Here is a 25,794-nt window from a genome sequence, read left to right as displayed (position 1 = left end):
CCCTCAGTTCAGGGGACTGACTCTAAGCTGGCTGGCCACAGCCAGTGTACTGTGTACAAGTAAACAAAGGGTGACTTGGTAACAGGAATACTGGCCTATGTGTAGTTATTTCAGTTCCAATGTCATTGTTTCCCTTCCCCCTCCATGCATTAATGATCACAGGTACAAAAGGTACTGTTGAAAAAGCCATCGTGAGTTGCTGTGAAGTATCAATGGTGGCACACTACAGTCAGGCTGGTACAGTGGTTGAAGTGGTGAACATTTATCATTATATTTGAATGCTATGTCCTAGAGGGTGACAAACTCCTTGTGTTGGAGCTGCCAAGTTTGTGGAAAAGATTCCAATGTACTACTCACACGTTCTTTGTAGATGGTACAACAGCTTTGGATAGTCAGGTATTACTTGTTGCAGAACACTCAACCTGTGAACTGCTTGTAGCCAATGCAGCTGCATGACTGGACAACATAAATTTAAGATTAACCTAAATCAAAACCTTATGTTCCATAATTATCAAAGCATTAGCCTCTTAGGTGAGTGGACAGAAGCCCCATTCCAGTGATTTGAACATAAGAAATCCAATCTTTTACACAATATGTCAAACCCACCAATCAATGGAAATATTCTTTTTCCCCATCTACTATTACATCTTTAAACACCTCCACCAGCTTGAATTTTTTTTTTAACAAGTTATCATTTTAATGAAATAGTACATATTCTGATTCTATTATATCTTATATGGTCTTGACAATGTTCCCAAAAGATAGGTACTAGTCAAAAATCTAACTGATGATTTATATAAATCATTTACATTCAGTTTTATACTCTATCTTGTATCCAATTTTAAAATATCCAAATTATTCTCCTATTTCAATTTGCAGGACTGTGGAAACACGTTTTGCTCAGTGTGAAAAGTGAAAATTATAATGAATTTTATTTTCCTATAGGCTTCCCTAACCACAGTATTTATAGATATCCCATTTTATTAGCTTGTTAAGAGGCCTATAAACTACTTGTACCAGCTTCCTACATTCTCTGGTGATTGTACATTTGTCCATCGATTCCATTACCAATTCTTTTTTGACTAGTAATTCTGTTCTCTATCGATGCTTCTTTCCCTTTCGTTATATCATAGGGTTTGTAAAAAAATCTTGCAACTGGGATATTTAGCTTCCAATTACTTTCAGGTTATGGCAAGGTTACTGGCTACATTACACACTAAACTATATCTGCAATTCCACTTTCCTTACAAAAAACCCATGAGATGCATTCTTGTGCAGAAGTTATTAACTGTTTCCAACCTCCCTAAGTATACATGTCTTCTCCCACTTTGATTTTTTTTTGCCTCCTTGTCCTCTTTATTGTTGTATTGTTTGTAAAAAGATATGACATTCTTTCTTTAAACACAAATCTCTTGAGAACAGAAGGCTATATATATTTAGAGATACTGCTACTCCTCACATGTAGCCAATACACAGACACATTCAGATTTTGTACAGCTCAGGTTTAACAATGTCAAGAAATTACCTCAAAAAGAATGAGCCATAACCTTTTTTTAAACAGAATTATCTTATATTTTCAGTAACCTTTAACAATTGCTATTCCATAGAAAAAGTCAACCCAAAACACAATTGTCAAAAGCAAACTTTTTGTTTTACAAAGGCAGACAAAGATTTCTCCTAGAAAAAACAAATGCCACTATTTTACTCAAAGAAACTAAACTCAACAAAAAGAATACACCATGTTGTTTTTGTTCTGCACCAATTATTCAATTATAAATGGGAATTAATGGCAGAAATTAAAAGCCACATATCAGAAGTGGCACAAAACATTCCATTCAGAATTAGATGGATATCTGAGAGGAGAAAAGCTACAATAGTTGGCCATTCAGGGCATCTTCAACCTGTTCTGGCATTCTATTATATCAAGCTGACCTGTATTCTAAACTCCTCTTTGTTCTGTAACTTTTAATATATCCTGCCTAACAAAATTCTGACAATTTCAGAATCAAACGTTCAATTGACCTAGCTTCAATAACTTGTTCACAAGAATTTAAAACTTCCATGATTCATGTGAGAAAGTATTTCCTGACACTTCCCCTCAAGAGTTCTTTCTAAATTAATGGTCTGGTTTTGTGGAATTAATGTGAATGTTAATGCTTGGCACCAATATTCCTGATATGGTCAGCAATTCCTACAATTTGCACATGCACAGTTAAACGTTGAAATCCATAAGTTGTCAGCAATTCTACACTCTCCATAGTGTGATCACCTGAAAGACAATAATCAAACAAAAAACACTGAACTGATGAGAACTAGCCCTTTTACATTATTAGTCCCACTGTAAAAATTCTTGAAAAGGTTCCATATCATTGAGCGAGATGAAACTGAGCTTTTAATTGCCTGTGTCTAAAAAAAAAATTCTCCACAATCCCAGCAAACTACAGTCTCCGTCTGCTCTCATTATGGAGAAACAACTGGTAGTGATTTAACCGGAGGGTCGTCTCAGACGATGGGAGAGGGTGAGAAGGGGGGTCCTTCACATTAACCTCAGCTGGCACCAGAATTGAATATCACATTCTGCATCACAAGCCAGCCAACTGAACTAACTAGTACCACACTAAAGTGGAAAAGGTGCTGTGTTTATAATTTTGGCTGAACACACTCTCTAGCCCATTGAAATTAAGTTTAATTTGTGCAATATAAAGTTTCTTGATTACAATTCAAAAATATCTTTCATTTCACCTTCTTTTTAATCCTGTGTCTATGACCCAAAACATTTTACTCTGTGTAAAATTCAATTAAAAGTTAAGGATAATTAATGCATTTTACTTATTGGTTTGTTTTTAGGAGAATGCTTCTGTGTGAGCTTAGCCTGCTTAAAGACATAATTGTTGCTGGACATCTGGAGATTCCTCAACAGTGCCAGATTTAAGCTAATATCAGGAAATGTGAAATCCATGCAGAAATCATTAGATCATTACTGGCAGTTTTCTTCAAGTCAGAGTGCCACTGCTTTACTGCTGTCTGCAACATATGGGCCATAACTTGTTCTAGACTCATACCCAGACATTCAGACAAGTTTTCTCTCTCATTATCAACATCTTTAGTCATCTTAAATGCATCAATTATATATTCATTTAATCTTCTGTACAAGGGAAAAGTCTATAAGTCTCATTCTCATAATTACAGCCTTAAAACTTCGGTATCATTTCAAAAAAATTAGCTATATATCTTCAAAGTTCATCATTTTCCAGAGGTGTGGTGCGTACAGTTGTATGCATACTCTAAATGCAGAAATTACTATATAACTTAAATGTAATTTTCACGTTCTTGAGATAAAGACCAAGATCCCACTTGCATTTGTTCATTAATTTCTACTGAATTCTGCATTTGTACCTTTAAATCTTTGTTTCTCCACAGTTCCCAACTTCGAAACATTTGGAATATTTGCTAATTTTAGATGTAAAAATTTTACAGTGTCATCTGCCAGTTTTGCTCACATAAACTAACAATATCTTTTTGCCACTTAACTCAGTATCATCAATAAGCCTGGATGTTTGGAACTCCATTCCTTTATGAAGTAATTTATAAATGTAGAATAAAGCTGAGGCCCATGTATAGATCTCTGGGGACACCACTTAGAATGTTAAACAGTAGATATGCAGAATTGAGCATTGTGTTCTGACTAAAACTAACCATTGTATTTATTAATAGCATATTAATTCTGTTTAATTATAAGTATGTGGAGGACATTGTGATTTCACTTAAGCAGATATATCAAGAGACTGGGATAGTGGAATTAAAAGGTCATGCTTGTAATGTTTCCCTCTGCAAATACATGTTAGACGGAGTAAAATTTAGCTCCAGCACCAACTGACATTCTGGAATATAATACATCAATTAGATCCATTGCTCCAAATTGTTTTTTTCATTCTTAATAATGGAACTAGTTACAGATTTAAGATAATATACTTGACGTAGCACAGTCAAACACAAGTGGCACTAACAACACATCTTCGTTTCAGTGTTATCGAACAAGAAGTGCTGAATCTTTTTCAATAAAGACACGTGGGAAAATGCAATAGTTGTGTTAAGAATAAATTTGCATCTGTTTGAATCAATATCATTGAAATGCAATATTTAACCTTTAAAGCAGAAAGACAAAAAGTAGAGAATGTTAGGAATTATTTTGGAAATATTTAGGCCCACAATAGTACATGATTTTTTTATATAAAAACACAAAAGTTTAGAAGCTCATTTATGCATCTCCATACCTGATTCTTGTCAATGGGTTATAAAGAAAGAAAACCACAAAACTCCAGTTAGTAGCAAGTATTACTTTTTAAATAATCCACAGGTCATTTAGCAATTAGTTAATGTAAATATACACATGAAACATTTACTGAGGTTACTTCATAAATTATTAATTTCAATAAATGTTACATGATACAGAATGCTGAAGTCAAGTCAGATGTGTTGAAAGCATTCAATTCTCCAATACACTAGAGATGTGAAGGTTGAGCTAATTTTGATTTATAATGGAAATTTCTGAATTTGCTATAGTAGGAAATGTTAATAAAAGTCTATTGTTTATAGTGTACTTCATACTGACAGCAGCATTCCTTAGAATTGGTAACAGGTTGAGGCACAAAAATGAGGAAATTAGATAGAAGCAGCAGTGTCTTATCTGAAGCCAGCAGTAATTAAGTGTGACAAGCTAGGAAATTTTGAAGCAGTATTAGCTTGGCAGAAAAAGATTATTGCAAGATGACAATTGTGAAAAAGATAGCAAGAAATAGACATTTTCCAATGGTGTGCACGCATGCACGTAATTGGCATCAATAAAAATCATTTCAGTGAATAACAGAAATGTAAAACATGTCTGTCGAGATTCTTCAGCCCAGACACTGCCACTGATATTGACTAGCAAAAATGCATAGGGCTTACTTGAAAAGGATCTTCAGTAGCCTTGCCATTTGTGTTAAGTATATTCAAAGAGTTGGCACGCTTCATACTGCACCCATGTCAGTGACATGCAAGGATAAACCAATCAGAATTACTGCTCAATGACAAAGCATAACAGATTTTAAAGTACAGTAAAGTATTCTTTTCTTGCTGAACTCAAAACAGCTTTTCAGTCAATGTTGATGTTAAAGGCACCATACATTATTCTTGGAAGAAATCACTGACACCAGATTCTAGCATTGATGTTGAAATGATTTGAATCAGTTATTTTCATGATAGTTTAAACATGCTAGGGTCAATTCCTGTTTGAATTTTCAAAGTGAAATAAATTTTATTTGCGTCAATAATATGGCAGGCCTAATGAATCTTACATTCCATGGAATGTAATTTAAAATCTATACCATAATTCCCAAACTTTATTGTTTAAAGCATTAACCATATTTACTGAATAAAAAGTTCTTCCTAAAACTGTTCTATTTGCATGAATAGTTGCCATTTTCTCCAGAGAGAAATGTTGATTTCGATTATGCATATTAATTTAAGTTTTTATTTGTTCTTATAAAAGGTTTAAAAAAGGAAGGAGAAACAAAGTAAAAACAAGAGTCAAAAACTTACTGAGGCAGCACTGCATCAAAATCAAGCCTGACTGAAATGCTGGAAACCTTTACCCAAACTTAACTCTTTCAGACAAACAGTCAAAGATCAAACCACTGCAATTCTGATTGGCCTGTAAACCATGAGTCCAACAGACTTTCTCAGCACTATCACACTACTCCTTACAAGCAAACTATATAACCAGTCTTTGCTTTAGCATCACTTATGAAAATGTTTTATGCTGGAACTTGTTCAGGGCTTTACACACTTTAGAAATCCTTCCTTCTTTCCTTTAAATTTTCCAAGACAGCAATCGAGTCAGAGCCATAGACAGTTATTATTGTATGACTGAGAAGATTGGAAAGGTGCTTCAAACAAAACTAATGATTTATTTTCTATCATTGACCCAATAGATCAACTTGGATCTACTTGACATATTTGGCAGTGCAACTGAACTCCCACTCACCCAACTCAGGCAAGCCAGTTTGATTGACAGGCTACTCTGGAATTCAATCTTGTTTAAAATAAAACTGAACACACAAGAATTGTGACCAATGCATAATGCTTTCAGTGGGAACTGAACACAAATATGAACTCAAGTTGTGAAATACTTTCTGTTGCAATTAAGTTTAGGCCCACAACAGTAAATGTTAAAGATCTATGTACACGTATTTACATACAAATAAATTTTACAAACTAAACACTCAATTTCAAAAGATTATTTTCAACATCTGCATTTAGCAGTCAAATTCCAGCTTTGTTTTAAGATAAAAGCATCAGCTGTACAGAGTGTTTTGCAATGAATTCAACTTTAGTAGTACTGTAAATCCACTTGAAGCATAATGTTGAGAATGGTCACTTCCCTTTGTTTTTAGGTTTCCTTGGCCACCTATTGCCACATTGGTTTAGGTTCTTACTGGATAAGGAGCAGCAATAGCTCAGCTAGTATTTCAATTAAATGACTGAATCTCAACAGCAAATAGCCTCTGGGATGAGCAGTTAAGACCTCAGCAACCAATCAAAATGGTTCATTCAGTCCGCTTTCAATTACTTCAGGAAAACAAATATATAAAATGATGAAGGGATAAGGTTTAAGCAGATTTTTTGAATTAGAAACATTAGGGTAACAAGGTTAAATGTCAAGAAGATTTTTTTTCCCAAAGAATGACTGACTTTTAGAACAGGTTACCAACACTTACAATGGCTGTGTATTTCTTGCAAATGTTTCAAAGGACTATACAAAAGTAGATAATGATGCTAGATAATGTACCCATCTCCTAGAAATAGTTTCTGATTACATTTGAGTAGAAGGAAAATTTCTCAGAACTCTTTCCCCACAGAGCCTTCCTTCCTTTAGTCTGTTCTTTTAATTTGACCATCCTAGGAGATTGCATTGCTAATGCGTGGAGAATATCTAAGGTGTGGCCACATTGCTTAAATGAAAGGTGGACATATTTGATCAACATTCAGAACATTGAAGACTGGAAAATGGGAGCGGTGTGGATTTAGAGTAGTTTTTGTCAGTGCAGAACCAAAGGGCCTCTTCACATTGTATTGCACGACTAAGTTTTTTCAACTGGCCTCCCTGAATGAGAATTTTTTTTTAAATCCCCAATTTCAGCTCCCCAGCAAGATTGCTTTTTCAGAAAGAGACACTAATCAGCACACAGTGGGCAAAAACTGCATGAATAAAATCAAACTGACACTCAAAGGATTTCTAGTCATCTCCACTACTCTAATGAGGAAGCAGTCAACCTGCTGGCAACAGTTAGAAAACTTCATACATTCTTGTACCTGATAGGCTTCAGAACTAATAAGCATAGTAAACAGTTTAGTGATATTAGTTGCATCTCTAAACAGATCCCACAACAATAAGAATTTCAAAACTTTTCCCAGTAATTTAACATACAGAAGAGCAAATCAGAGAATTTTTGTATAACTTAGTACATCCATTTAATTAAAATATGATTCCCATTTGCTTTGATTTAGATAAAATTAAGACAGTCCAAGTTCCTAAAGGGAAAGGAAATTATTTAGTTTTCTTCATGGTTTCAACAATGCCAGTCATAATGGATGAGCTTGGTTGTTTGGCTAATTATCTTAACCATTGCAGGATTAAGATTATTAAAAACCAGTCAAGAGGTTAAGCAATCACAGGAAAGAAACAGAACGTTCCAATTTCATTCTATTCTGGTCACTAGTTCAAAGTAATCTTATGAACTGAAAGTACAAGTGACAAATGTAAATAATGGCACGTGTGTGAATGTGAAAGTGGAATCATTATATTACATTCGAGTAATATTTTCTGCAACTGTTATCTCAGTGAGTATTCAACTAAGAAGAGGGACCATACTTTGACCTTTCAATCTCCATTATTAAGCGATATTCAAGTCAACAGCAAAAGTATGTATCACAGTCTTATATTTAGCAACACATTTATTAACTGGAATTATCTGTGATGTATATAATTAAAATTGTCATTAGCAGAGATGACAAGTAATGATTGAGACACTTGCCAGCACTCCTACATGACACCTTTTGAATAAATTATGCAACAGAACTCTCACTACCCATAAACTGCAGCAACCCCAGCATGGAAACAATTACTAGGTGAGAATAAATCAATAAGGGATGAGGAATGTCTAGGCAAGAACACAAAGGAGGAAAGGTGGGTGGTGATGCGGCATGAATTATAAAAAGCTCCAAATAAATTTGGCAATATGAGTAACAAAAGGCAATCATTATATGTATTGACCAATTCTGCTTGGTCACACAAAATACCTTCCTTGGTGACAAATAATTTCTAACGCTGCAGTCACACTACACTAAACTATGAACTTGTTCTTAGTGTGGCACTTCTCCACTTGCATGTGGCTCATTTCATTCACAATGAAGATGGTTTTAGGGTACTGTGGTTATCATAGTAATATAAACAGAACTTTTGGTTCTTCATTAACTGGTTGCTGAACATTTTTCAGCTAATACACAGGCAAACTTAACATATTCTGTTTACAAAACTAATTCTATAATTAGCAAGAGGTTCAACTAATAATTTAGCAAAAGATTTGCTAGTTTACAAAATGAATGTTAAGCTACCTTACCAAAAAAACAATGTAAGATTTCTTTTTAAACCAGAAATATAGATCACAAACGGCAAAAAACCGTGACAAACAAAATTGTTACCATTACAGAGTTAAAGATACCAGATTATTTTTCTGGGTCCAGTATGAGTTAAACATAGGGAAGAAGGCAGTCAGGTTAAATGTAGAATTGTTCAGTTCAGTACTGGGTATCCTTCTAGTTGTGCTCACTTCATTTTAAGGTTCTTTTCTGAAAGCCTCATAAGGTAGTTGAAGTTATTCTACAATAGAATGAAGTATTGTTGGAGGAATACCTGAGTAAATACTGATCTAAAATATAAAGAGAGCTTTTTTACAAAATCAAACACTTTTAAAAAATGGCAAGCAGTCAACTCATGAAAAAGACCAACAAAACAAAAAAAAATCAAACAGAAACCACGCAAAGTTAAAACAAAAGCAAGCACAACTGTAATTTAAAACATGTCCACTGTTTACAATTACAGTTGAATTGCCTTGTTGTATAGCTGCTAAACAAATTAGTCCAGAAGTGGGATTGCAGCAGTCAAGCCAATATTTGATTTCCATCTCAATTTAGTAAAATAAATCAAAGACCATATTATTAATAACTTACTGATAACCAAAAATTTTTTTTGTCAATACGTAGCATGCTAGCATGGAAGTCATAAAGTAGGAAACCACCATTCCCAGGCAGAACAGACCTTTGAATATCATTGAAACAGAAATGAAACACTGAATTGAAAATCCATAAGCTTATTCACAAAGGCTATTTAGCTATTTGACAGGAATTAAGGCAAGTTTCTCCATATAATGAAAAAAGCAGTTCAAAATTTTAATCTGACTTCAATTTTACATTTTTTGGCATACTTACTTTTCATTTTACACAACATCAGTACACTTGATAAAACATATTTAAAAGATAATGCTGTGATAACAAAATCTGATTCACAATAAAGAAGCCATGACATTTTTTTCCCCCCCAGTGGGGAAAAAAGGTACAATATGATCAAATTTATTATCCTGACTTTTGTTCAAAGATACAAAAGTCAGGATAATATATTTGATCATATTGCATTTTTTTTTAAGGTCTGCCTGTGTGGATGCCACTGAAGAAAAAGGATTGGACTCAGTCTTGAGACATTTCACTATTGTCTATCAATACACACTGCCTAAACTCATGCATGAACCTTAGACTACTGGATAAATCATCAGAGGGCTGCCAATATCCTTGACCTGCACTCCAGCTATTAATCACCATTTTCAGGAAATAGGAAGAGAAAACTTAGATGAGGAAGGCACTTTGAGTATCCCAGAACTTGAACATACTGCCCTTGGTAATTCAGCAAATAGTTTTCAAATTTTCCAATTGTATGAACTGTGTTGAGAAGTAAAAACTTTCAGAAAGTGAAGTTTAAAAAATTATTACCACATTAATTACTTGCCACTATAAACACATTTGAAGTCAAATCTATTTGACCCATTTAGGGAATACAAAAAAAAATCAAATTTAGTGAACGTCATCAGTATTACTGCATTTTTGGAGTCTCCTTTGAGAAATGTTCAACAAAACATTCTTGTTCCTCAAACAATAGCATTACGTTTAACTTGGTCATTTTTTTAATGACTGCTTTTATTGGATAAATTTAACACCTCTTCATATTTTCAACAATATGATCTTAGCATTTGCCACTTAGTTCACATATCATCAAGTTAGTAAGAAACAAATTGAAAGAGATTCTTTTTACTCAGAAGCCTGAAGTTAGTACTGGTCATGCAAATTCAATTATTTTCCTCTCCTGTCTTTCATTAACACTAGTTCAAAATTCAACTAACTGTCTGAGTGCTGTGGTCAAGAAAGATGAATTTGCATTACATAGAATTTTATACAAACAGGTCACTCAATCCAAGAGGTCAGTTTCTACTGACACCTCACTCCATCCTACCTGATAAATTGGTTGGGTGATCCCAAACACTTATGATGCAGCAACTCTTAAGAAAATGTATACGTATACACGCCATGCTTATATGGGTTCTCTAAGTCCAACACCAATCTTATCATGCCTTGGCTTAACGGTAATGGCAGAGAAGAGGATAAGCCCATGGTCACAGATTACGAAGGGATACAATTCTGCTGCAACTGATATCATTTGAGACACTATTGACTAAGTTTTCAGCTGGAAGAATTGTTCCCAATCTTTCCCATTTAGCCTAGTAGTAATTTTATGCAACACAAGAAGTGTTTTCACTGCGAAGAGAAGGATTCATTTCCACAAAGACCACCATATTTCTTACTGAACAACACTAGCTGCAATTTTTAAAAACAATATTGTTGCCTGTAAGGTGCTTTGGGACAGTGAGGACATGAAAGGCATTAAGTAAGCACAGATCTTCATTTGTCTTACTAATAATGGAACTGCAACTGTCACATTTAGTGTAAGACTACTAAACTTTCAGAGCAACCTATACAATCAATATAGCTCTATGCCAATGTCAAAAAGAATAGCCAGTTTGCTAGATTAATAATTACCCAGAGTTCTTTGGCTCATTATCTCGTGGACTTCCACCTTTCAGCTTTCTCACTAATTTTTCACTACTGCGTCTAATGGAGGCTCGCAGTTTGCTGAAGGAGCCACTCCGCTTCAAAGATCCAGTTCCATCCTGTAACCCAAAATAATATGAATAAGTCAATTTGATCGGCAAAACATTTGCAATAACACTCAACGTAACTGAACAATGAACCATAATGAGAACAAGTTTTCTTTATTCAAGTTACTAAGAAGTTCCATATTCCTCTTTCAAATGAGATGGGAAGGAACCCACCCTACAACCAATTTACACACAATTTATTGCATGTACACCATATCTACTAGCTTCAAAATTCAACTATGAAGGTTTTTAAAATGACTACATCATACAAAATAATTTTCCAATTAAAAATCTATTCAAAGATCCCAATTATTGAATTAAGTCAAATATTCACAACACATATTTTGAATCTAATCAGTTCTGATCCGAAGACTGAAATCTATTCTTCTGTCCAGGAATACTGCTTTAGCCTGAGAAGTATTTACAAATTCTTTATTCTAAATCTGACCTACATAATGAATTGTATTATAACATATATAATTCCTATACTTTTCAACAGGGATAATCAATCATTGCAAATCAATAAGTTATAATGGTCAATATAATTTATATTGTTCATACATCTGTTACTCACATTAATTAGGCACCCAATATCATCTATTATTTAATACGTTTGATATTATGAATATAATATGTCTTAAAACTTAGTTTATTGCCTTTTAGATAAGCCATGAAAAATAATATTAATTTGTCTTGAATATTCCTAAAATTAAATTGTTAATCAATTAAAAATAAATTTTAAAAAAAACTTAATCTTGAATTCACGTTTGCTGTATTTTCTCAAACAAAGCAACTAAATTATCTTCCAAATGCAGTTCAATACTTGTATACCTCACATGGCACATTTAGTGGTTATCATTACATATTTCAAATTCTAGCTAAAATGAATTACTGAGCTCTCTGGCCAAAGTAGAACCTCAAGAAAAGTTAGAAATAAGTACTCCTGTATCCAGATGCACGGTCTGATTACTTTTCATGCTGTGTTTATTATATAGTTACACAACAATGTGCTCCTTTAAATTTGTTTCTTTTTCTCTTCCTCAACATATCTACTTTTGCTGTAGTTCCATATGCATCAAGATCTCTGATACTTCACCTGATTGGTCATTTATTAGGTGTCAATTCGGAAAAAACTAACGATGGACTACTTGCTTGTAGAACATCACCACTGAGTGAGTTCAAGCTGAATATTTTTCTGGAAGGGGTCACTGAATAACAATTTGATTCTTTTCACCTCCCTAGAACAGGGCATCAACGCTAAGTATAGCACTTCAAGTATGTCAAGTTTGAATTTATTTGACATGAACAAATAATCAAACCTTGATCAATAATTTGTATACATTAGTGTCAGTGGGTGCAAACTCTAAAGATCAAGAAATACATACTTGAGGTTGCCCTTCAACAATTAGTACTCTAATCTCTATGCAGCATTTTATCTCTTCCACAGTTACCATAACTGGTTAACAGAAACTCCCTAGACTCCAAATTCAGGGTCTTTAAAGGAGAAGCTTGAGGTGCAGTTGTTGACTCCATGTCTGTACAAGATGGAATTTAGAAGGATGAGGGAGATCTCATTGAAACATACAGAAAACAGACAGGTCTGGATAAACTGGACATGAAGATAACATTTCCACTAGTAGGAGAGACTAGGACCTGACAGCGCAGCCTCTGAGTGAAGGGATGACCTTCTAAAACTGAGATGAAGAAGAACTCAGCCAGAGAATGGAGAATCTCTGGTACTCACTGCTGCAGAACAATGTGGAGGCTAAGGCAGAGTGTCTTTCAGACAGAGATAGATAGGTTTTTGATTAGTGAGGGGATCAAGGGTTACAGGGAGAAAGCAAGAGAATGGGGTTGAGAAATAGGTCAGTCACGATTGAGTGGCAGAGCAGACTCAAATGGGCCAAATGGCTCAATTCTGCTCCTATATCTTATAGTCTAAGCAGAATGCAAATCTATTCTAAGATTTTCTATAATGTTTTCAAGATATGAAATATTATCAATGATTACAATGTGACATTTATCAATGCATCATTACTTGGAAGAAAAGTTTATTATGGTTTTATCCATCTCTTATTTGAATGTGAAATACATTGAGTGCCATGCACTTTTGTCATTTACTAATTACAAAGTATAAAAGCTTCAGAGAAAGTTAAGAGATGTACAAGGACAATAAATCCTGAACTGAGAAGTCAGAACTATCTGAACATGCTGGGTCTCTTCTTCCCTAGAAAGAGAACATTTAAAGGTAATCATGGACGGATTCGATAATGTAGATGTAGAGGAGATGTTACTACTTGTGAAACCAGTACAAAACTATGGATTACAGGTACAAAGTAGTCACTAATAAAGCCAATAAAGAAATTACGAAAAATGTAGTTACTCAACTTGAAATGTGAAACTAATCAGTGCAATAAGTAAAAACAAAGTTTTTGGATAAACTCAGCAGGTCTGGCAGCATCTGTGGATAAAGAATCAAAATTAACGCCAAGTCCAATAGGATTCACTCAAAACTAATTGTGCCACAGCTGCTTGGTTTCTCCAGGTCCTTCTGCTTTTGTTTCAGATCTACAGTATCCGCAATACTTTTGTTTTTATTATATCGAGTAATTGTGCTGAATATCGCTGCCACATTGAAGGGTATGCTGGAAAAGTACAAGAAGGAAAGCAGAATAAAGAACAGAATAGAGGACATATTGATAAGGTGAGATGAACTAGTGGCCTATTTCTATGCTATAGATGCTACTTAATATGTGCTAATACTGCTTTTAAAGAAGGTCTATTAGTTTTTCAGGAGGGAGAAAAGACCAAACTTACCTTCTTAGAAATCATTTGTTAATTATGCAACATCAAATTAAAATTATCTTGAAGTTTTATCCTTTCAATTATTTCCTCTCCTTTCAAAAGGTATTACAAAAAAATTAAACTATGGATAAAATTGTTGTTCATGTCAAAAAGGGAGTGCTTCTATAACCCATAAAAATCTTAGTAACATAAGAAAATAGAATCTTTCAGCTGTGTTTAAATGCATTAAAACCTTCACCAATCTGATTAAACTTCATTGTATTATAAAACCCAATACATTTATTTCTCTTCAGTTATGAAATACAGGTAGAAAAAAACCCTGACAATTTTCCTACCTATTATTCAGTGAAAACTTGACGAAAAATAAAGCGCAAGTCTGCTTCGTCAAAAATGATTAAGATTGATTAACAGTTATACGCAAGTTAGGCCGTCCTATGTTGTAGGGTAGAAAAATAACTTTATAAATGTGACAGCACAATTTTTATGTTCTATTTAGAAAATCCTGGAGTTCTAGAATGCTATATGCAGGGTAGACTGAAGAAGTAAGCAGACCAGAGGCAAAGACAAATTAGTGAGACATTGAACTAGTTTATTAAGAGCTAGAAAAAAAAGACAATCACACATACCACTAGACACTCGAGAAATCAGCAGAGATCAGTTTACTAATGCACCAATTTAAACATGAATTTCACCCAGAATAAAAACATTTTAACAACATTCTTAATAGGCACTAAGTTAATGAATTGAGGACAAATAACATGCCTCCTATTTTAAATAAGAGATTCTGGCTGTATATCATGCCATACTATTTAATCAATATTTTTCTTCATTTGAGAGTAACCATTACTGGTCTTTTTTGTAGGACAAAGCATTAGAAATCTACCTTGCAATTACATAACAGAGATGCCAAGCCATAAAATGCTCAAATGGCGCTCACATATGCCTGAATTTACAAACATGACTAATAAAATTAGAACAGCTTAGTTTTAAGTATATGTTTTGATTTTAAAGTATGGGTCTCATATGAATTATAATCTGCTGGCAGTTCTATTAATGCAAAAATCAGTCAATTGTGGAAAGGAATACACAGTTTTAAACAGATATGTCAAGGCTACAGGTATACAATAAACTACAAGAATATCGCAGAATTACAACAGCCTTGAAACAGTTCTCAATAAACAAAATATAGTGTAGACAAAGTTACAGATTGCAATAATGCACAGAAGTTAAGCCTCAAGATGGTGCATGCCCTTCATGCCGGGAAATATTAGTATCACAAAGAGCACCTATGCCTGGCAGACAAAAAAAAGAAGAAGCAAGTCAAACTGTTGCAAAAGCTTCAACAGTTTCAATTGTTTGAGGAAATTACACAAACAGTATTTCTAGGTCAAATGAAGATCACACATGCTGCTCATCATTTATTATTCCAACACATGATTAAATCTGTGAATAACTAAACTCATCTGTTGGATGTACCAGCACTATTATGCCGCCCTTAAAAGTGGAGAAGAGAACCAGTGCCAAAAGCTAGCAGGAAGGGGTTTAGACAAAAGCAAGCATAGATAGCAACTGGAGAGAAAAGAAAGAGAGAACGTAGGGAAATAATACAGGAAAACACGCACTTGTATGGTACTTTTCTGCTTTGACACAGAGCATTGCAGTTAATTTATTCCTGAAGTGTAGTCACTGTTGTAAAGTAGAAAATGCAGCAACATACCTCAAACAGTAATGTGATAATAACCAGATATTCTATTTTAGTGATGTTCATTTAAAAATAAATACTGGTGAGGGCATTAACCAAAACCTTTCTGCTGTGCTGAGAAATAGTACCAAAATAATGCTGTGAAACATTTTACATCCATAACAGGAAGGCCAAAAGATTCATTTTCAGTGTGAACTATCTTAGTTATCAGGATAGCAAAAGAACTAGCACTCTACACAGACTCAAGTGATTTGATCAAAGTTTATCAGGTAATGAAAGGAATAGATTACCTTTCTGCAGCTTCTGTGATAAGGGAGTATCAAGATATGCATGGCCAGATTGATATTGAATGTTAAGGCTTGATTAGTGTCATATAGAATATTGGCCCTTTGGAACCAGCTGCCCGCTCATGAAAAGTCAAGTTGCTGAAGTCCTTTGGGCAAAGATTGGATCAGTTTCTGGTTGAGGCATGGATTACCTAAAAATTGTATGTTTGTATAGCAATAATTTAGGCCAAAGTGGTCACCTGAACTATATGATCATCTAAAAGAACTGGAAAAAAGATTTTCATTCTTTCCCCTAATTGGTCTGCATTTTCCATGAGACAGTGTCTCTCAGATAGATTGGGAGTAATGTATGAGGTAGTGCAATTGCCAGGAACAGGGTGGATGGATTAATGGAGTTTTCCTGTCTATGCTCAAGGTTGGGTGTGCAGAAATGTTGGGGGGGGATATTGGGAAAGGAGGGAGAAGGGGAAGAGTTTTCTTTTGGGGGGCGGGGGGAGAACAGGAGGAAGGAGGGAAGAGAAGAGGAGGAAAGGGATGGAAGAGGCAGAGGAAAGACAGCTGTCGCAGTTGTTGACTTAAAAATTATTGCATACACACTGTTATACATATATAAATATACTCTGATATGTGGATGTATTTGTGTGGAGATTAGAACAGAATGGTCAGAAGCAGTGAAGCAATCACGCTTGTTGCTGATCTCAAGAACAATTTGAAGTCGGCAAGTGGTCCCTGGAGTCCACCCAATCAATAAACTCAAAGCTGATCTCAGCTCCACATTCCATTTTGCTCCCATATTCTTTGCTGATCAAAACTCTAACTAATCAAGTCTTAAATATATTCAAAGTCCTCAGAAAAAAAATCCTTATTCATTCTTAAATTAGATTAGATTCCCTACAGTGCGGAAACAGGCCCTTTGACCCAACAAGTCCACACCGACCCAGACACATTTCCCTCTGACTAATGCACCTAACACTATGGGTAATTTAGCATGACCAATTCACCTGACCTGCACATCTTTGGACTGTGGGAGGAAACCGGAGCATCCGGAGGAAACCCACGCAGACACGGGAAGAAAGTGCAAACTCCACACAAACAGTATCCCGAGTCTGGAATCTAACCTGGGACCCTGTTTCTGTGAGGCAGCAGTGCGAACCACTGAGCTACCGTACCACCTATTTTTCAGACCATGTCCACATAATCCAAACACCCCTGCAAGAGGTAACATTCTCTCAGGAAAATTCCATCAAGACCACTAGGGATCTTGTATTTAACAAGATCACTTCTCATTCTTCTAAACTTCAATGGTTAAGGTCCAATCTGCTCAACCTTTCTTCATAAGCTAATCATTTCATCCCAGGAATCAGTTGAGTGATCAAATTATCTGGACTGTTTGTAATCCAATTATATTCTTTAATCAAAAGAAACCAAAAACTGAATACAATACAGTCTAGCCAAGGCCCTGCACTGTTGTAGTAATACTTCCGTCCTCCTATTCCACAAGCAATAATTAACAACACGTCTGCTTTTCTAATCCCTTGCTGCACCTCATACAAGCTTTTTGTGATGATTACACCAAGACACCCATTCCCTTTGTATTAATAATATCTGCAGTCTTTCTCCATTGAAATTATATCCTGCTTTTCTATAGTTCCAGCCAAAAAGGATAATTTCTACATTATACACCATCTATTTTTACTTTGTCCTTTCACTTAATCTATCTGTATCCCTCTGCAGATTTGACAATCTACTTTCCTACTTATTTGCAACATCAGAAAATTTTGTTACATACATTTAATCCTTTCATCAAAATCAATTATATGGCTTGTAAAATATTGAAATCACAGCACTGATCACTATGAGACTTCACTAGTAACATCAAAGAAAGCCTCAGAGATCACATACTCTATGGTGGGAGTTTTAAGGCTGTTGATGTAAAGCTAATTGCAGTACAGTTTAAAAGGAGATTCCCAGCACAGACTTGCTCATGTTATCAAGCTGTCAATAACTTTAAAATTTTCCACAGCGAATTAGGAATGAAAAGAACCAAAACCAAATCATGTTGAAAACATTTTATATGGATTAAAATTAAGATTAGCAGATGATTGGAGGGATGATGCTGAAATACTAACAAGCATGGTTTTCAAAGCTTTCAATTTAAAATTAGAGCATTTCACAAATGATTATTTTTAATCCAGTCTTGTTCTTCAGCAATATGATTATTAATCAATATATCACTTAAAACAAAAGTTACACCTGACTGGTCAAGGTGCAACTTTGTTTAGTTTCTAACAGCAATTAGAGCAGAAAAGGAAAAGTTCTTGCCATATCAATTGATTTCACAGATTGCTGGTTCTAATAAGGGGTGGGATTTAAGTGGATGCGAATCCCATTGCAGAATTCCTAAAATTTCCATCATTTTGTTGAAAATGTAATATTGTTAATTAGTACTCTATGTGTTCTCCCTTTCAAGACAATTTTCTAATCACCACCATGTTATGTGGGAGTATCTGACTTGAATTTTTACAAGTACATAAACTGGGAGGAAGAACCCATGCAATTCCTATTAAAGGTCTCAAATACAGAAATAAACCTTGGTAAAAGACAATCTTCTAATCCCAAGGTCAAAGAATAATTAAAGAATTAATTAAAAGAATGCCTCAAAAGAAAATCAATAAAAAACTAGACGGCTAAGAAAAGGAAACCTTAAATTAGTTCCAAGTCAATGATGTGCTTCAAAAAGAAACTACATTTAATGCTGTTTAAAAGTATTCAAAATTGTAAGATTTAGCTACCATCACAGAAAAGCTTTTGTTTGTTAGTATATTAAACCACCAAGTTATTTGGTAAAAAATTATGTTAGCACATCTATAATTCAAATATTTAATGCAGTAATTGCGTACAATATTTAAAGCACATTATTAAACAACTCTTCAACAATGGAATCAGAGTTGATAATAAAAACTGATAGCATGAAAGCCAATATCCTTTCAGTGTTTTTAATATTCTAATTTAGTGAAACTTAAGGCTATTTTCTCAGTAATCGGGCTGTGTGGATTTTCAGAATATTATTTAATGGTTACTGTACAAAAGGCAGGCATTCGGTACACTGTGTGCCTGCCGACACTGAAAGAACAACCCATGGAGTTCCACTTGCCCATTAACTAAATCATCACTTCTTTTTTGCCCTTCAAATAAGTATTCAATATCCTTTCGAGAGTAACAATTAATTTTGCTTCCACCACTTTTTCAGGGAGTGGATTCCAAATTCAAACCACCAAGCAGACAAAAATCAAAATTCAAGTCACATTTTTGGCATTCAATCACCTCAACTTGATGTCCTCTAGTTCTTGCGCCTTCAGCAAAACTGGCAAGTTGCTTCCCATCTATCCTGCCCAGACTCCTTAAGATTTGAACACTTCTAACAAATCTCCTCTGAATTCTTTTTTAAGGAGTTACATGGATAGACCAGAGAAGCTGAGTCTCATCCCTGGCAATATTTGTTTTGCTTTTCGCCCATGCCTGTATGTTAGGAACACTAAAGCAGGTGTCAGCCCATTCAGCCTGCTCTTCCATTTAACATAAATATTACATAGAAATTGGAAAATAGGAGGGAGGAAAAGGCCATTTGGCCCTTCCAGCCTCCTCCACCATTCAATACAATCATGACCAACATCCAACTTGGTATCCTGTTCCCTGTTTCTCCCCATACCTTTTGATGCCTTAGCCCCAAGGACTATTTAATCTCTTTCTGAAAATTCTCAACAATTTGGCCTCACCACTTTGTCACAGAGAATTTCATAACCAATAGGATCATGGCTGATCATCCACTTTAATGCTCATCTCTCTGATATTATCTCCTTACCCCTTTAATTCATTTGTATTTAAAAATATGTGAATCTCTGCTTTAAACATACTCAGCGATCATGCTTCTGTTGCCCTGTAGGGTAAAGAATTTCAAAAGATCAAAATTCTACCCAGCTTCGTTCAAAATGGCCTTCCTTATATTTTAAAGTTACCTTCCCTGGTTCTATCCTTTACTAACCAGTGGAAATATCTTATTGTATCTGCCCTGTCTAACCCTTTAAATATTTAAGTTTCAACAAGATCACCTTTCATTCTTTGAAACTCTACAAAATACAGACCCAGTTTTCCCACACTCTCTTCAGAGGACAGAACTGTCATCTGGGAACAAATCTGGTAAACCTTTATTGCCCTTCCTTGGGGTAACAATATCCTTCCTAAGGTAAGGGGACAAAAACTACACACAGCACTCTACAATGATCTAACCAAGGTTCTGTACAACTGAAGCATGACTTCACTACTCTGGTACTTGAACACTCTTGCAATAAAGACTAACATACCATTAGCCATCTTAACTGTCTGCACATTAGTCTTCAGTGACTTATTGACATAAACATACATAGCCCCTTGAACATCCACACATTTCTTACCACCAACGAAATGGTCACCTCATCTGTTCTCCTTATCAAAGCACATAACCTTATATTTTTATTCTGAGAAGTAACAAATATTTGTCCTAAATGCTTTTCTCCAATGTATTCATTGCAGAAAAAGTTTATTTATTCTTTAGGTGCATGTGTGTGTGCTCCTGCATGTATCTAGAAGGTGAATACTTATACTTTGACATTTCAAACTGTGTTAATCAATTTTGCAGCTTTGTCAAATAAGTGTTGTTTTCATAATGGATCAATAATTTTGTTACTTATTAAAAGAAATCTGGTTGATGGATCTTTTTTATTTTAAATCTAATACTGTATAAAGTGTATAAGTGACCACATTGGCGAAGTGTGGTCAGTGGAGCAGTGGGAAGAGAGAGAGTGCACACTCATCCAACCTTGGTCGTACCAGTTTCGGCACCGCAACATCAAATTATCTCTACAAAAATTAGTACTGACCAACATAATTTTGATTTAATAAGCACTGAAGTTCATAGTTGAGCAATTGAGGTATGAAGGGAAGTATACATGTGAGAACAAGAGTGAGGCAGAGCAGATGATCTTCTTAAATCTTGTAAGCACTATCTGTGAAGGGGCAGTCAACTTAAAACACCGGGATTTTATTTTAATACCACTGTATAGAAATAACTTTTCCATAGCAAAACATTGTAAATCTTTCTTACTGTTTTCTCAAATCTTGCCTAAATAATTTAAGATTTTTCATTCATCTTTATCCTAAATTATCAATTTACTTTCATCAATTACATATGTTGCATGTTGACAGGTTGTCATTTTTCTCTACATGTTGTGAAGAATGTCAGCCCAAACCAATATTAAATGAGCAAATAAAATTTGAATTATCCTGTAAATCACAAATTCAAAGTATATGCAAATGATCAGAATAAAACTTTAAAAATGCACAAATTAAATTTGAATATGTTCATTCTTTAAAAGGAACACATGACTGTATAAGTAACTTTTGATAACTTTGCCAATTTTTCTGGATAAGCTTTTAAAGAAAATAGCAAAACAGCAACCAAAATAAAACTGTGTAATTCAGACACTGGCATAGTTACATGTAAGCCTGGATATAGACTCTTCTGGCATTTAAATCCGAAGTGAAACCAAAAGTGAAAACAAAAGTCTGGAGACAGATGAAAATGAATTAAACCTTGAGACGTTATGAACAGCATTAGTCAATTAGATAATTTTATACTTGGTGGATTAAAACAATCTTATGCTAATTTTTTTGACAGCCAATATGTTAGTGAATAAATGACCCAGAAATAGTGTTAGCAATTATGTTTTCTTTAAAATACAAAAGCGTGCACGCAAAATATTATTTACAGACCTTTTATGTTAATACAAAGATTAGACCAAGGATATATTTGAACAAGTGAGTGCACAGAACACAAGAGAAATATAAAGAGCTGTACAGTACACAGTACCAACATAAACTACATAATATATAAAAGATAAACCTCTAGTTCCTGGATATCTTCATGGAATTGAAAAGAAGACAGACTGATTAGCCAAAACACATTTCTAACTGGTTCTTACAAAACTAAGTTTCTTGGAAACAGCATTATTCCGATCATCACAGGTTCAGATACAACCACCTATCAAAAGTATTTGCAAATGCAAGACCTGATAATGAAACTGGCTGATTAAAATCCTTCCCAATTTCTGCACAGTAAACTCAATGATATTTTCAAGTGTATTTGCCACATATAGTTCCCCCCCCCCAAAAAAAATTGTGCATGTGAATTTTGTCATGCAAGGAATATTTTAGGTTGTAACTGGCAACAATAAGTGGGATGCTCAAATTTTATGAAATAGCAAGTAACATGACGAAACATGTTTCAAATGGGAAATAAACAGAAATCCTAGCTACCAGAATTTTCATGATGCACACCACCTCTTTGGCATTTCAATTTGATATTCCTCGAAAATATGTAATCCTATTCAAAGATAATTCATTTCTCAATCATAAGTTCACATGAGCAGAAAAATCAAAACAGCATTTATACATACAGTAGTAATAAAGACAGCTTATAAACATAATACTTTGAACTTTAGAAGTTTTTCAATGCTCACAAACAAAAAATTAAGTTTTCATGGTAGGAATTTTAAGCATTAAATCATTTGATAACATTTAGAATTTTGTGGCATTTTTACATTATTACTGTACAAGCATAGGAGTGCCTACAGCAACAATGCATTGTCAAAACAAATTGGATAATCAGATGATATTCTGTCATGTACATCTCAATTTTAAGGGAACAAAAACTTTCAAAGGCATTTTTCTCTCCATTTCTTAAACACATTTGTTCCCCAGCCAAGAGGGTGACCAACCATGACAACACTAGTGCCTTGCAAATATTTGTTCGTTCTTTCTTCCTTCCTTGTTCTTAAGATTCTGTACCTAGGTATTTGTACCTCAGCTATTACTGCCATGCAAGACAATATGCACTTTTCACTGTACTCCTGTACTTTTATACTTGAGTACACGTGACAATAAAATCAAATCAAAGCTGCTCTGTACTTGGCTAATAAGACTTGAGAACTTAGTTATGATGGCTTCTCCAATGTAATCTGCATGCTATAGGATCAAAGATGATATCTCAGGACTCTCAACTTAGATAAGTGCATAGTAATTCATAATTCAGTTAATCTATTCTACCTTTTGCATTTGTAAACCAAAATATAAAGAGTAGATCAAAACTGAATTTGAAAATTAATGAAATCCTCATTCCAATTTCTTTTACAATTTCCTGTAACAGAAAAGATCTGAAAATTGCTGTCTTAGTGCATAAATGAAAAGTAATTTAAATTGATTAATATTGATTACAATATGCAAATCTTAATAAAATTGATTTTACAGAGACCTTTAACATGAAAGTTCTGATGCTAAAGGTCACCGAAGTTCAACTCCAATGATTTAATCAAATAAACTTCAAGTGAAATCCATATTCTAACATTTCATTTCCTCAATTTGCGTGTGTGTAGTTCTTGGTGTTATGCAAAGATTGCTAGGAATGAAATAAATTGCAATCGTAACAGTTTATTTACAGATAATAGATTAACTTTAATCTGAAAATGTCACTTTGAAGTGGCAACCCTGTTCTTTGTTCAATTGTTCCTATATCTTTATCCTGCATTAGTCAATCATGAAATGATTTCTAAACATTAATATTTCAATTTAACTACTAAAATCTAATGGTGTATTTCTAAACATTAATATTTCAATTTAACTACTAAAATCTAATGGTGTAACTTTTGTTTTACTAAGGTACTAGAAACTGCAGATCTGTGGACTGTGTACTGTACTTACCCCATTCCATTCTACGCCCATACTCACTTCTTCGCCTCCATCAGGACCACTCTCATATTTTACCACATCTACATTTAGACTTTCACGGCTTCTTCTTTTCTCTATGCTCTCAGGATCATTAAGTACTTCAGCTACTCTTTGTTTATGAATATTATCAAGACCCTGTGAACCAACGGTATTCATTTTATTTGAATTGTTTCCATAATTCAAATATGCAAACACATACTACTGAAATAAAAATATAAACTGTATTCAAGGATGCTAGAAATGATTTCAGAGTGTGTTTACTTGGAAATATAACATTGTTTTCTTTACTGGAGAAAACAATCTTAAGAATAGATGGAACTTAAGTGCAATGAGAATTCAAACAATATTCTTCTTCTTAAAGGTGTATAGTAATAAAGAATAATTAGATACATTTATTCGGACCTGAAGCTATTATGCATACAATGCCCTGTCTCGATATTTACAAAGGGTAAAATCTAGACCCCCCTATTTACAAAGGGTGTTGATCCTTAATGTCAGCTTAATATTGACATGTTCAAATTATTTAATATTTAGCTTTATGGTTTTTGTCAGTACAAGACATACAACAGCGTGGTACAAAAACCTCAACTCCTTCACTACCATCCCCCCACCAAACTAATTCTGCCATAATGTAATAAACATGTAAAACATTGGTCAATTCTTCAAGCTTACTTGTTTACGAGATCTCAGAGCTGCTTCTTCCAGTGTTTCAGCTGCTTCAAACTTGCCCTGACGTCTATAAAGTGCCCCAAGGTTCTTCAATGTTGTTGTTACTGTTGGACTATTTGAAGAGGTTAAAGTAAAAAAAAAATCAACATTTTAGAACTAAAATAATCACACATGGAATGTAAAGTATTTTGAGGCATTTTGCCCTTTAAATTGATTTGATACCCACAAAATCAGTGCTTTGCATTTCAATACAAACTGTTGGAAAATTTAACTTCCAATCTCAGACTCAGAAACAGATGCACTTACCCAGCCCAATTCCATTCTAATCTATCAAATGTAGTCAAAGAATAACTCCTAATTGTTTCTCTTCCATTACCTCTCAGGGACTTTTCTTGGCATCCTTTTTTTCTCACCTACAAGCTTATAGTCATAGAGTCAGAGATGTACAGCATGGAAACAGACCCTTCAGTCCAACCCATCCATGCCGACCAGATATCCCAATCCAATCTAGTCCCACCTGCCAGCACCTGGCCCATATCCCTTCAAACCCTTCCTATTCATATACCCATCCAAATGCCTCTTAAATGTTGCAATTGTACCAGCCTCCACCACATCCTCTGGCAGCTCATTCCATACACGTACCACCCTCTGCGTGAAAAAGTTGCCCCTTAGGTCTCTTTTATATCTTTCCCCTCTCACCCTAAACCTATGCCCTCTAGTTCTGGACTCCCCGATCCCAGGGAAAAGACTTTGTCTTTTTATCCTATCCATGCCCCTCATAATTTTGTAAACCTCTATAAGGTCACCCCTCAGCCTCTGACGCTCCAGGTACCTCAGCAATATCATCCAAAACCACATATACTAACACTACCAGCTCTAACTCACCACAACCATTCCATTGTCTCTAATTTGTTACATTATTTCCTTGACATTTATTACTGAATGAGCAGGAATTTCCTACAATGAAATATTGTGAAAATTGAAGAAACATCCTCAGTCTTCAGGGTTGAAGACAGGGCTTTGAATTATCAGGGTGGGGAGGGAATGGGGAGACAAAGAAGAGGCTAGGGAAGGGTTCAATTTAAGGAAAGTTTTAAAAAATCAGAAAGAGAGATGGGGTGTAGAGTAGAGCAGTATATTACAGAACTTACCTGGAATGAGCTATTTTATTTACAGTAATGTAAACTAAGGTAGCATTAATAAGAGAACT

At 34.6% G+C, this 25,794-nt stretch overlaps 2 protein-coding genes across 8 annotated transcripts in view; one reads left to right on the top strand and one right to left on the bottom strand.

The window, feature by feature from the left end:
- Window positions 1–6,048, top strand: part of xrcc3 (X-ray repair complementing defective repair in Chinese hamster cells 3) — a 45,472-nt gene extending 39,424 nt beyond the window's left edge. The window contains exon 7 of the mRNA XM_043697520.1: window positions 5,973–6,048. Coding sequence (XP_043553455.1) covers window positions 5,973–6,048 — 76 coding nt within the window. The remainder of the gene's footprint in view (window positions 1–5,972) is intronic.
- klc1a (kinesin light chain 1a) overlaps window positions 1–25,794 on the bottom strand; it is a 102,818-nt gene that overhangs the window by 7,586 nt on the left and 69,438 nt on the right. The window contains exons 12-15 of one of the 7 annotated variants that reach the window (XM_043697512.1): window positions 24,588–24,696; window positions 23,916–24,050; window positions 11,185–11,315; window positions 4,948–5,014 (exon numbers count right to left, since the gene is read on the bottom strand). In XM_043697512.1, the coding sequence (XP_043553447.1) occupies window positions 4,948–5,014; window positions 11,185–11,315; window positions 23,916–24,050; window positions 24,588–24,696 (442 nt within the window). Of the gene's footprint in view, window positions 1–4,947; window positions 5,015–5,971; window positions 8,970–11,184; window positions 11,316–14,000; window positions 15,401–23,888; window positions 24,051–24,587; window positions 24,697–25,794 lie in introns of those variants that run through there. The other 6 variants (XM_043697511.1, XM_043697514.1, XM_043697513.1 and 3 more) reach the window with 6 other exon arrangements.

This window comes from Chiloscyllium plagiosum, chromosome 10, assembly GCF_004010195.1.
Source record: "Chiloscyllium plagiosum isolate BGI_BamShark_2017 chromosome 10, ASM401019v2, whole genome shotgun sequence".
NCBI classification, from domain to species: Eukaryota; Metazoa; Chordata; class Chondrichthyes; order Orectolobiformes; family Hemiscylliidae; genus Chiloscyllium; species Chiloscyllium plagiosum.
The sequence above is the reverse complement of the archived record's forward strand: the minus strand, read 5'-3'. Positions and strand labels throughout refer to the sequence as shown.